Genomic DNA, 13,900 nt, shown 5'->3' with positions numbered 1-13,900 from the left:
TATGTGATAAATTAGAAAAAGAAAGCATAAATAATGTGTTGAGCATCTTTCATCTTACTCCCCAGTGACAAGATACCCTACCCTAAAAAAAAATACAAAACTGGTTAAACATAAATACAAAAATGAATATATACAAAGCAAAAGATCAAATATGATACACTTGCATAAAGCTTGGAGTGAAAGTGCATCATGGTTCCCCCCCATGTCTCCGTATTGAGGTGAGTCTATGCGGCCACTAGATTCTTGGCAAGAAATGTGTCACGGTCATGGCGGGTGACACTCGGTTTCCTCTTTTTGTTTTGCCGTTCTTACTCAGTCCGATGAACATCCTCGGGTAGGCAATGGACTCGTAGGCGTTGTAGTTGTTGGCGAGGAGCTTCTCTCTGAACTTACACTCGTTGTTGTAGTGTAACTGAAGGAGAAAAGACGCACACATGAGGATTATTGGAAAATGCTAATTGTTTGAAGTCAGAGACAAAACAAAGTTGCATTCTTGTTGAAGTTTGTATTGTTCCATGTGATTACTATCAAACAATTGCTTTATTTCTGACTACAAAGCTAAAGTACAATAGCTGTTACAGTCCTGGGTTTCAAATGATGAATGATGGGAGTGAGGCGGGACGGACTGATTGTGAGGGGAATATAGCTGTGAGCTGGAATCATAAGGCTCTTTGAGATTAAATATAGTTATGAACTCATCTCAGATTGTTCCTTTGTTGGTGTATAGTGTTGTATTCTTCCATGTATGCCTAAGAAATGGCTAAACCTGGCTAGAAACATCTGCAGCACGTCACAGTGGACTCTGTTATGGCACTATCATCAGCTCCAGTGCCCACCCGTGATCCGATACCCGGCACATAAATAATGACCAACATTGTCTGTGTTTGCATATACATGAAACACATTTGAATGAAAACCATATCTCTATTTGATTGGTATGTGTGTGTACATTTCAGTTGTGACTGTAAGATAGATCACACATTATTACAGAAACGACAGATGATTCATAAAGAAGCGCAGCCTACAGTCTTTGTGAGTCTGCACCCTACAGAGGGTATCTGTTAAACGGCCTATTATGTTTGATTTTTGGATGCATTTTATCAAACCTTAAAATATAAAGTTATTATGTAGAGCTCTAGAGAGCCTAGAATAAGAGCAGGCAGTGGGGTGAAGGTCAGACCTGGGCACCGGAACATAGATATGACACATCACTGACAGTATGATAATAACATCTCTGTGATTTCTGTAACATGAGAAATACTTTCAAAATACTAATGATTGAAAATACAGAAGCTTCACAGAGCTACCTGAAGCACATTGTGGACAAAGCCAGAGTTTATCTTAGTTCTATCTTTGGCCAACGCAGAGGACATCAGTTGAGTGTGATTTAATGTGGCCCAGACATGTTAGCAGACCCTCTGCTGAATAATTGTGGCCGTAGACCCCCTCCCAATGTGGTCTGAGGCATCCACTCTCAATGTGTCCTCAATGAATTGTGAGTGCATTCACAGAATCAATTAGGATCACTAAAAACACATAATGCTGTCTGAACTGGGCCAGCTTGGGTACACATTACTCCACTACATCCTTTTAGAGCAAATAGTAATCTGCATTTCATTAAAGTTTACATCATTATTAAATCAAAATGTTGATCAAGTGCCAGTAAAACACTTTGTGATTTCTTCTTCTCTTCATTCTAAACAGACCTCATATTAGCATGCCAAGTTTTCTCCATTGATAGCGAACAGTTGCCCCTGGCAGTCACTGGTGCACATAATCAGAAACATCTACAACTAGTCTCTTGGGTGCAACTTGTTTTAATTTTAATGAATTGCTTAGTTGAATTGCTTGAATTAGTTTAGTGCTGTGCTAATCTCAAAATGTACACTTGAGCCTTAACAAGGCTAAATATAAGAAGGGTTGGTGGACGTGCTCCTGAACTAGATTTAATGAATATTCTGTCAGCCACTGACAGCTAATAGGGACCGACCCAAGGTCATGTCCTCTGCATTATTCTGGGTACATTTCTGAATTTGTATTTTATATGCAGATTCCAGTATGTTAAGACTGAATGAGAGCAAACACATAAATAAAGGTGGGAACACTCACAGATCCGTACAGCTTCCCCCGCCGGTTCATGGCCACAAAGAATCTGCTACGGACCCCCAGCAGGGTCACCACCCCCCGCTCCACCGGGGAGATCTGCAGGACACCTTCAGGGGAAACAAAGACACACACTGAAACACACACACTGGAACATGGAACACACAGAGATGTGTTTGTGTTTTTTATCTGAGATTGAATCTGTAAATGGAGATGAACTGTGACATCTTTCAACATTTTACAGTGAGTTAACTTCATGATGCTGTACGAGTACACTCTGTGTAAATTGGTTGGTTTTGGCAAGGTGTGGCATTGTGCAAGCCTCATCTCTTTGTAGATTCATACACCAATTCAGAGCGGTAACCAGTGGCGGTTCTAGCTGATATGGCGCCCTGGGCGGTGCACCTTTCGTCGGCGCCCCCCCTGGCATGAATATAAAAAACTATAGGTTATATGAATAAATAAAAAGACGCATCCAATTCAGAATTAAATAACTATATTGCACACATTTCTCCAACACACAAATAGAACAATATGTATAATCAAAATAACTACACAAATTAAATAACAATATCACAAAATAAACATGAATATAAAAAGTAGTAGGAAACATACATTAATAAATAAAAAGACATATAAGCTATAGAATGAAAAGACTAATTGCACAAATCTTTCAACACACAAACCAAACAGAACACACATTAAATAACGTATTTACAGAATTAGGCATCTCTAAATTCAACTCCCAAACTGCCCTCTAAAATCTGACCTTCCTTGCCTTCTTTGATGCAGTTAAATAAAGCTTTCATTTCAGTATGCACAATGTAGGCCTATTACTTTTTCAGAATAGGAACTGTTATAACAATAACACAACTTCCTACACTAATTCTTTCTTGGCATAACATATCTCACAAAAGATGGGCTACAACATATCAGTACTGTAGGCCTATATTACAGACGTCTTTTAATTAAGCCTCCAGTATTGAAAATTACACAAAGGACTTGTCAGTACAATTACTTTTGAGGTGTTTGCGAAATGAAGGTGACTAAATCAATGACGGTTATAGTGGTTGTTTATAACGTTTTTATTACATTATCGTTCTGAAGTAAGACGGTTTGAAATGATTCCAATGTTAGTTGCTGAACTGACGACGAAACACAGGCAGCTAACAAGCAGCATTGGGGTTAAGGTTACGGCATAATTTAATGACATGCTTAAAGGTGGGGTAGGTACATTTGAGAAACCGGCTCGAGATACACTTTTTGTTATATTCCATGGAATGCTCTTAACATCCCGATAGCAATGAATATCTTAAGTGCTTTGACAAAACATCCATAAAAAAATGTCATCTGTGGAAGCCGTAGTACTGTAAAAAGCACGACCAATCATTTTAGCCGGCCCGGCTAAAATAACTGGATGGCCTACCTGCCTGTCAGCCTTCCATCTGTGCACAAACTTATCTCGTGCCCTCATTGGTCATGTGCTCGTTCGTGTGTGTTGGAGGAGGGGCTCTATAAGGAAGTGGCAGATTTTCTCCGATTGTGTATTTTCAAATTCTAGCGATCTCGAGCCGGTTTCTCAAACTTACCTACCCTACCTTTAATATAGCCCAACTAAATAAATGAGATTTTACAGGTGCATATACCTTTATCTTTTGAGCGTTTCATTTCTTCTTCTTTCCTTTTCTTTCTAAACTGGGCCCCTGATGCCTTGTGTCTTTTTTTCTCCATCACCGTAGGTATTAATGTTCGACCCGAGAATCAATGCATAGCGTACCCCTCCCCCAACACTGTCAACTACATGTCAAGACTGTACCAATTTGCCGAAGTCAGTTTTTAAATAATTCTTTATTGTTTCATACAACCCAGTATGCAGTACTACTTTATAAACATCGAAAGTGTTTATTTGATAGAGATAGTTTACCCGCCGCCCGCCTCTGTGTCCCCCATATTGAGGCGACCTGAGATCATCTCGCCCTTCTTTGAGTGTGACGCACCGTACACACGGTTCCGTTGCGTGCTTCAACGGAGACACTTCCCATTCACTTTGAATGGGGGGACGTCACGCTTTGCCGAACTGAATTGTGGTTCCGTTGCTTCGCTTTGCCTCCGTTGCTCGCGGTGAAAGTTGAGAAAAGTTCAACTTTTCAAGCGTCGACGGACACGCTAGCCATATGCCAGTACAAGCGCTAGCCAATCAAACCGCGTGCTTGTGTGTCCGGTGCGGGAGATTAATGTGAGGAAAATATTTGTTGTGGCCAAATGGCGGTACTACTATTTCCGTATCAGTCCGTGACGTCACTGGGCCCAGAAATACTTTTGCCCATTGACTAACATTGTGAAAGAGACGTCTGTAAATCAGCGGATATTTTTTAACTAAATAAACTACCCAGTATGAACACTTGTATAGCCCTTATTAGATTCATATGGTCCTTAAAGTTGTAAAATGCACTAAAAGCTGAATCCAGATTTATTTTCTCTCTCCATTCATTCTACTGAGCCGAGAGCGGGAGCTCGGGGGGCGGGGCTTAAGGGGCAACTCAACTGCGCATGCTCCATGAGCGCACATACGGGTACTTCTGCTCTGACAGCCAGGCATGACGGGTAATCTGTGACGTATTGCTCTCGAAAATCTCAGGCCATTTTATCCTCATGCGCCAATGAGCAGCTCTCATAGGAAAGAACGAGACCCCGCCTCCGGCGCTGTATCCAGTTCATATTATACATCCATGGCTTCAATGCGACGGAACCATGTGTACGAGCCGCGAGACCTTCCATCCAGCTGCCTGCTGTCATAAGGCAGCAACAACAATACACTATAAGACATTTCGTACAAATTGGCATTTTTTTCATTGCGCTTGTGCCGCCCCCAGCCAAAATGCCGCCCTGGGCAACCCCCCATGTCGTCCATATCAATATCCGCCACCGGCGGTAACCTATTTTATTCAAACTCCGACTCAACTTATTTTATTTTGCCTTTTATCTGCACTGTCCAATTGCTGTAACAATGTCAATTTCCCCACTGTGCCTCAGATAAAAACATTTTTATTTTGATTCTGAAATAACTTAATCCCCAAACGGGGCTCAAATCATTGGTCACAAAAGTCCAATAGGGACTCTGAGGTTTGGTGGCTTAGAATTTACTAAATATCAGTCATCATTATTGTATTATTTTGTAAGTCAAGTGGCATTAATTGAGATATTTTAAGGTTTACTGATGGAGTTTCTCACTTAGCCTAGCCATGTGGGTTACAGTGTGTGTGTGTGTGTGTGTGTGTGTGTGTGTGTGTGTGTGTGTGTGTGTGTGTGTGTGCGCGCGCGCATGTGTGTGTGTGTTCATCCTTTGTCCCTGCTATCATTTTAAAATGCTTTACAGTGGCTTGAATTCCTCGCAGAGATCTCCTGTAATGTATCTCCCTGAATTGTTTTGCCTTGTCTGGAAATAGTACAGAGGCAGGAGAAAACCCCCAGCATGCTATGAGTTCTCAGAGGCATTCTGTCAATTCCTCAGCTCACATTTGACAAAAGGCCCACACTTCACAAACACAGTCTGACAGGGATTAGATGTGACCTGATAGGTAAATCAACATGTGTTATTCTTTGTGTCTGAGGGAGGGGACTGCTAGGGTCCGTCTGTCCCCACACAGGGTCTCTGCTGCTCCTAACTTTAGGGGCTGGCTGGGCTGCATCACAGAGAGCTCTGATTACCACGGGCGGAAAGCACCGGCACTAAAGGGTGCTCAGTGGCACTACGGCAGGACTCCAGATGTGGTATCAATAAGTGTAAAGGCTATAAGTTGGTTTGAAACAACACAAAATAAAAGTCCTGCATTCACAATTGTACTTTAGTAAAAGAAGAAAAGTATTGGCATCAAAAAATACTTTAAAAAGTAGCCTAATCCAAATGTCTATTTTACATTTGACAATTGTTTGATTAAAATTATTGGTGCATCAGGCCGGTTTTTGGCATAGGCGACATAGGCGGTCGCCTAGGGCGCCAGATCTGGGGGGGCGCTGCGCTGGTAGTTCTGGGGGGGAAAAAAACATTTTTGACTGTTTGGCTCATCCTAATTTTCAGCCTTGATGTAACAACATTCATAATTAAGTCAAGGTAACACCCTTTTCACCCCGGTTACACTTTTCATTTGCCCTGTACGATGGGCGCTGTAAGTGATGAAAGTGGGGGATGTTGGCTTATCAGGCGCCCGCAGCTCACAGCCAAAGTGCGAGCGAGCCTCCGAGCGAGCAAGAGAGAGAGAGAGAGGGCGCGCATTGGTACCGCGGATTGTTGTTGGATTGAGGCTGATAACTACAGCTCAGTGAGGTAAAGGACTCTGAGGGTTTAGATAGTTCACTTTAGTCTAAGTTATCTCAGTGGGTCTCAAACGGTTTGATCACAATTTATGTACACACATATTTCCAAGGCACACCTTTATAATTATTGGGATAAATAAAAACAGGTTTGAAATCATTTCAATGTATACTATAGGACAGTAAACCAAAAACATTGTTTAAAACTGGAGAGATTACAAAAAGATGCATAAATAAATAAATGTTAACTAGGTAAAATAAGATATGAATGAACAACAAAAAATAAAATACGTTACATTCATTTGTTATTGGCTATGGGTTATTGGTTATGTTCACATACTTATTTGATTATTAAAATGTAAACCGATCTTTTTCATATGGGTGTTTAGAGTTGTACCCCCTAGATCTATTCTCTAGTAATTCTGCTCAAAGTGCACCAGATTGAAGCATTTTACTTTAAAATATTTTTTAAAATCTTTCCGGGGGGGCATACCCCCGGACCCCCCTAGAAGATGTGACGTCCACCCCCCAATTAAAACATGTTCATACAATACTGAATACATTTGAAACCTTCTTTATGTATATAACCAACATGTCAATACGTTTCAGTTGTTGTAGTGTATTGGTCTTTTGTAGAGATTTTTCATTTAATCTTTATATATTCTGTTGTGTATTGCTTGGAGGGGGGGGCACCAAATCATAATCTCGCCTAGGGCACCAAAATGTCTAGAACCGGCCCTGGGTGCATGCAGATGTTGGATCAATAGGTGCAAATTGTTCTCTGATTGACAGCATCAGGTGTCAGACGCTGAGGCTCAGACTCATCGAGTTTATTTCTTATCGGCCTACTATAATAAAATCTATTTCTCAACTGAAACGCTGATTTTCTTGATATTGTTGTTTAAAACCAACATACAGCTTTCTGTAAGAAACAGTAAGTTACAATACACGTGTTAGAAATCATTTTGAATTTAATAAATAAATGACACAACTTACTGTGGCGGTTTTCGCTGTGTACACCCGTTATTCTACCGTCCGGTAACACCTGGATATGAAAGCCGATCCCAACGTTGCAATAAAGTCTCCGCAGCCTTTTAATGCCCAGCAGATAGTCTCCGTCCCGGCTGACATCCACCCGCTTCTCGCCCGGGATCCGCGCCAGGGAGCGGGAGTACAGAGCCTCCCAGCGGTCCGCCGTGCCGTTCAGCCCGGGGACGCAGCCTGCCAGCCCGGTCACCAGGCCCAGCACCAGCACCGTCTGCAGGGCCGCCAGAGAGCCCATCCCGGGGGTGGCTCTGAAAGCAGCCTCCCGGCGTTTGCCTTTCCACTGAAGCGAGAATAGGAAGCGGCGGCGGGTGGAAGTTGCGCTCATTCCCAGACCGACAGGCGCACTGAGTTCAGCACCGGAGCGACATTGATCTGCATGGACGCTGCGCAGCCATGCCTCTATATTTATACCTGCAGACACATTACATCACAGCTCCACACTTAGAAGAAATCTACAAACTACAATTTGACATCAACAGAGCTGGAGGCTTTATTGAAATCAAATAATAGCTGCCTTATCAGAGAGCAAAGTCAGGAGTTTGTAGAAATACATGAATAAAGGCCTTATTATGATAAAAAAAAACTTCTTTGTGCGAGGCTTTCATTATCAGCTGCATAATATCATTATTTATGTATGGGAGGATGTAAAATAGGAAACGGCCAAGTTAACAGACCGTGGTGTCGAGACAGGAGACAGTTCTATAAATGAACAATAACAGGAAAAAACACAGGTCCAATTCAACCGAATGAAAAAGCGCTAACTTAAGAAGGGAAATCATGTCCCGGGCCCTTGTAGAAACAATGGTAAGACTAAATAGAGAGTTTGCAGCATGATAAGTAGGCTGTCATTGTTGGCCCCAACTGTACCCAGCTCTGACGTTACAGGCATCACATGTCAGGTCTGTGAACTGTCATATGTGGAGGAAGTGCTCAAATGATTGACTTAAGTACAAGTAGCAATACTATACAGTAAAATATAATCAAGTAATTTTGAAAGTAAAAGTAGAAAATTATTAGCATCAAAAAATGCTTTAAGTACCAAAAGTCAGGTTACACATTATGCAAAACAGCCATTTTAAGCACTGCATTTCTAAAAATGTATTTTATAATGGTGCATTCATCTGTTTATCACTCTATGTTGATCATGGTAAAGGTGGGGTTCATTTGAACTGTATACTTTAGTTCAAGTAGATTAAGCTATATTAATATATTATAATGTGTGTCAAATCATTTGTTGTGTTAATTACTTAAATGCAGTGGAGTAAAAAGCACAACATTTGCCCAGAAAATGTAGTGGAATAAAAGTATAAAGTAGTTTAATGCGAAAATACTCAAGTAAAGTACCTCATTTCATACTTAAGTACAGTACTTGAGTTTGTGTATAATATTTATTGCATTGCATGTGTCATTTCAGTAATGAGAGCCTGCCTTTCCGTCGTAAATTCAGAACTGTTAAATGAAATGATGATGCCCAACACAGGGACAGTCAGTGTTCACATGTGTATTTGCAATCTCCACCTTTGGAATTGTGTAGGCCTATAGAATGAGTAATAGTATCAGTTAAAGTCAAATGCTTCTCTGAAATAATAGATTTGTGTTTGAATGATTTGTTTGGATTATATGAACCAACTGGTGTCATGGCAGCCTGTCTTTGATGTGTCTTCCTTGACTGTCATTCAGATGTACTGGTGTGTTGCTTTTGATGTCTTTTGAAATAAACCAAACTAAATGGCCTGCCCTCCCTTTATTTCACTATTTCATCACTGCTATTATTCCTGCTATATATACGTTGAGCATTACAATCTACCCTCTCTGTTGAGTGTCCTATTATGTGTGTGGATGTTGGAGCGCTGAAGGTCTTCCCCTCTGTCAGCCGGGTCCTTTGATCTCTGGGGTGGCTCGGTCCTGCTCCTCATTGACCACGCATGAAACGTTTTCTCACGTTCACATTCGGCTGATCCTCAATGTACAACAACATTGTTTCTTTGTGTGCTGCAAAGTGGCTCCATGAATGCGGTCAGATCTTAGAGACAATCCTGTGGTGTTGAGGCGCCTGGTTGATTTCTACCAAGCCCCAAACATGGCTGACTTACCAGCCAATCAACAGGACCCGTCGGGCTGCCCGGTGGGCCTGAGGAGACATCGTCCAAAATAATGCCAGTAGTTTATAAAAAATTCTAGAATGACTGAAAGGGCCAGAGTAACGGCCATCATTAAAAACCCATCAAGCTGGAGGCCGACTCTGCTGGACATCTAGGTCAACTGATGAACTCCTAAAACTCCAAAACAACCTTATTGACCTCTGGATCTCCAGGAGAACTTAAGAACCGCTGGACATCAGACATTTTAGAAACAGGTTCTCAAAGAAATTCATAACATTATTGGTAAAACAATAAACATCTCTCCATCATACATTTTAGGCATAAATAATCCCTCGAATATCCTTTAACATGTATTAAAACTCATCAAAATCCTCCTCTCTGCTAGATGGTGCATTTGATTAAAGTGGGTGTCGGAGGAATCCCCAAAGGTCACACAGTGGATAAATAGTGTGTTAGAGTTTGTGCCTTTTGAAGGTTTCTTTGATAAAGACCACTAATCATGGGCTGATGGACTGCTGATGGATGTCTTAGGTCCAGCTCAGCGTGAGGACACATGCAAGAAACAGCATTGCTGACATACCATCAGACCTTCAGAGGAACTGATGGGTTGTCAGACCGCTTTAGCAAAATACTTGAATGGATGAGGGCCTTCAGGAAAACAGTTTGATCAACAGTAATGCATCTTGATCTCTGCAGCAGAGTATCACTGCACTGTGTGGGTGGCTCGTGAGCTCTGGACTTAGAGAAGGATCTCCATGGATCTCCAGGATGGCTGAGGGAACACTGGAGCTTTAATCTGAGCTGGCCTCTTCAGAGCGTTCCTGGAAATGAAGACGTTTGTTTTCCGAGTGCACCAGGAAGTCCTGTGCTGTCACTGTCCATGGTTCTGTAACCTCCTACTATTACTTTAAAACAAAATTAGTTTGAGATGTTTCTACCCAGCAACTCACATTGGTCAGTTATGTGCTGCTTTATTTTTTGTTAATGTTGTACTAAAGTCATTGTGGTTTTAGGTTGCATGTACGCAATGAATTATGCTGAGGGAAAGAGGTTTTAGATTTCACTGGGTGACAGCTGCAATTCAGATCTTAAAATGTCTCAACATTCACCACGAGCATCCGTTCACTCACTTGTTTATTGAACACTTTCAAAGCCAAGCACTACATCTTCTTATTGATTGTAAATGCAGGATAATCATACTTCTTTTTGAATGTACTTTTAATCAGCAGTAAGTGATTTTAACTATGGGAGTCTGTACTTGTATTGAGGAAGAGAACGGTATTCCTTTTTTTGGTTTGACCCAAGCATTTTTTAAACTTTAAAAATAACATTGATCGTTAAAAGAAAAATACTTTTTCCAACATTGAAAATATGGGGCACATAATAGATGCCTAAAGTGAGTTGATCTTCTGAATTTTGTGTGTGTGAAAACTTCCTTTAGTCATGATTGAAACAGAATTAAATCCACTATTTCTTTCCCTTAAGCCCTTTTTTGTTCCTTGCATATAAACTGTGTATCAATAATCTACTACAGAGAGTATCAGACAGTTAACATTGAACTGTTCATGTCACACATGTCGGTAAGGATGTAAATGGTGTGTTACCTGTTAGTGGATGTAAATCAGTGTAAGGTTCATAAATATCCAAACCGAGGAGCCGTGGTATTTCCTCTGATATTGTTGGCACAGTGCGGTTGGATGCTGGCCAGCGAGACAGCTGTCAGTGAACTGCTGCCAGACTGGATCCACTAAGTGACTTGCACACATGAATTTGGTCTACTCTATGTATTTCTTTGTTCAGAATGGGCAGAGTTCCTATTGCCTAGCTGTTATTGCCTTTACTGCCTTTTCTGTAAAATGACACGGCAAAACCAATCAAGTGGTTTTGAATATTCAGATCATCGGGGCATATCAGGCAACATTATGTGGAGCTATGTTCAACTTTAGTTCAAGGATATGGTTTTAAGTGATGTCCTTTAGCTGAGCTTCTGAACATTTCCATTCTGTTGGTGAAAAGATTAACAGTTGAAGGGCTGTTGAAACATCACTTTGGTCATACATTTTTTTTGTCCTTTGTTCTTTCCCTATGAAAGAGTCTGAAGTGACTGGGTATTGGATGTGTGTTTGCTGTGTTTGTCCTGCCTGCAGAGGGCATTGAGCTGATGAGAGGAACACGAGGCACGCTGTCTGCCTCTAGAGGTCCCTGTTCACAAAGTGACCCTCCTGTTCTATGAGCTCTGAAACCATGTGTATGTGTAATCCTAACTATAACTGAATGAACCTCAGTTATGTGCTGTTGAGAGTCAAATCTAACATCCAATTGTGACATATTTGCAACATCAGCAGGGAACATGGTTCTCTCCAGTCCATATACACACGTAACATGATGGTAGCATAACGATCCTCCTTCAATCATTTGTGTTTCAAATGTGTGCAAACAGAGAAAGAAAAGAAATGCAGAGGTGGGAAGTAGAGGAGTACAAATACTTTGTTACTGTACTTAAGTACATTTTTCTGATATCAGTACTTTACTCCACTACTTATTTTTCTGACAACTCTTTACTTTTACTTCTTACATTTTGAACACAAATACCTGTATTTTCTACTTCTTACATTTTCCAAACAGGTTCGTTACTTTAGTTTGAATCTGCGTTTCATTACATTTATTAGAGCACTTTTCCGAATGCTCAAAGCGCTTTCCATTCCATATGACACATATCAGACATGTAACAGTGAATATAGAACACTAGGGTGAAGTGTCTTCCCCAAGGACACAACATTATGGGTACTTTTTACTCAAGTACATTTCGAAGCCCATACTTCTTTACTTTTACTTGAGTAAGGAAGTTTAGTCAGTACTTCTTAAACACGAGTATCTGTACTTCTACTTGAGTAAAGGATGTGTGTACCTTTGCCATCTCTGAAGAAAAGTAATACCTTTTAAAGCACTATTTTCAAAGGGTTAATAAGTTGTAAATAACAGGTTCATAATGGTTTATAATGAATGCCTATTAGATCAGTTATAGAACAACACGGTAATCCATAAAAAGAATGCTTAATACATTAAAGAAGATATGGTGGCCAGACTCCTCTTTAGCCAGAATAAAAGTGTTTAGTCTTAGCAGTCAAAATGCTTTTTATCAAACCTGGCATCCCAAAATGTGATCTTATTAATGGTTCATAATATTTATTTTGAATAAGACCATTAGGTATACTCATTTAAACCTATAAACGGTTGTCTTATTAGAGAAGCTCTCGGATGTTGATGAGGTTTTCATATCAACACATGGTTTGACTAAAGAACACCACAGAAGTGTGTCCCATTCATTCCCAGCGTACTGATAGGCTGATAGAATTACTGTGATTGAACTATTATGTGATTCACATGAAAATGCTCTTTCAGGAATCCTTATCCCTCCCCTCATCAGTCCAGCAGGTATGCAGATCAATGTGGTTTTACTGCCAGGCTGAACGATATGATTAGCAATATGTGATGGATAAAACCCTAACCCTAAACCCCTAACCCTAAACCCCTAACCCTAACCCCGGGACAATGAGATTCAGAAGAGAATTGTTTCTAAGTGTAACAGGCATGCAGGGAGAGGGGGCACAAAGGGCCCTAACCTCTCTGGGGTCCTGCATTCCTGGTGAGTAATATTAGAGTTTGGCATTCATAACAAACCATAGCAAGGTGTTGTACTTTGTATGACACAGTTTCTGCTTTCAGGAGGGCCTGCCTTGTTTATCCACTCTGTGGCCTTTGGTCGGTGTTTCAAAAAAAGCCCAAAAGTCTCAGGCGGCATTGCTTCCCAGGCCCCCCCTGGGAGGAGCCATTGTCCGGGCCAGGAAGCCTCCCCAGCCCGCAGGTATAGAATGACAGGGCTTTATATGCAGCTACCTATAGATGGGAGCGAGGCAAAGCTAAACCTGAACATCTAAAAGAGTCACAACGCTGCTTATGATGAATTTTGCATCGATGGTTGTCTTTGTCGTGTGTGTTCGGCTGTGAGGCAGCAACAGGTGCAGCAACTAAACAAATGAGTTGCAGCAGGCAAAGGATACTGTCATAAATAAAGACAGAGGGACAGAAAAGGGGGGTGGGGGCGGGTACAACTCTACATGCAGAGCCACCCTGAGTTGTAATAAAGCAGCTAACCAGGCGGTTTTAGTTAGAGGAAACATGTCCCACAAGTCATTACACTACATGTATGCTTTTTAAGATGCTATCAAATAATCCCACGGTTTGATCAATCATAACGTATTGACAGTAGCATTCATTTGATTTTCAATTGAAATGGAAAGGAAATCTGGCCTCATCATTTGAAGCAGGCGGGTTGC

At 41.1% G+C, this 13,900-nt stretch overlaps 1 protein-coding gene across 1 annotated transcript; it reads right to left on the bottom strand.

The window, feature by feature from the left end:
- Nucleotides 1–235: 235 nt before the first annotated feature.
- Nucleotides 236–7,786, bottom strand: fgf4 (fibroblast growth factor 4). Its single transcript, XM_034127509.1, has 3 exons — nucleotides 7,411–7,786; nucleotides 2,110–2,213; nucleotides 236–412 (listed from the first exon to the last, which is right to left on the bottom strand). Exons 1-3 carry the CDS (start codon nucleotides 7,784–7,786, stop codon nucleotides 236–238), a joined length of 657 nt encoding a protein of 218 aa, XP_033983400.1.
- Nucleotides 7,787–13,900: the final 6,114 nt, after the last annotated feature.

The sequence above is a fragment of the Trematomus bernacchii genome, unplaced genomic scaffold, assembly GCF_902827165.1.
Source record: "Trematomus bernacchii unplaced genomic scaffold, fTreBer1.1, whole genome shotgun sequence".
In the NCBI taxonomy this organism is placed as follows: Eukaryota; Metazoa; Chordata; class Actinopteri; order Perciformes; family Nototheniidae; genus Trematomus; species Trematomus bernacchii.
The sequence above is the reverse complement of the archived record's forward strand: the minus strand, read 5'-3'. Positions and strand labels throughout refer to the sequence as shown.

What these genes read in the sequence shown, in the direction of transcription:
- fgf4 (XM_034127509.1), bottom strand. Translation starts at nt 7,786, where the DNA reads ATGAGCGCAACTTCCACCCGCCGCCGCTTCCTATTCTCGCTTCAGTGG. An exon ending in ACACAGCGAAAACCGCCACA is followed by an intron (nt 2,214 to 7,410) that starts GTAAGTTGTGTC and finishes TTTCCCCTGAAG; the next exon opens with GTGTCCTGCAGATCTCCCCG. An exon ending in GGGGGAAGCTGTACGGATCT is followed by an intron (nt 413 to 2,109) that starts GTGAGTGTTCCC and finishes TTTCTCCTTCAG; the next exon opens with TTACACTACAACAACGAGTG.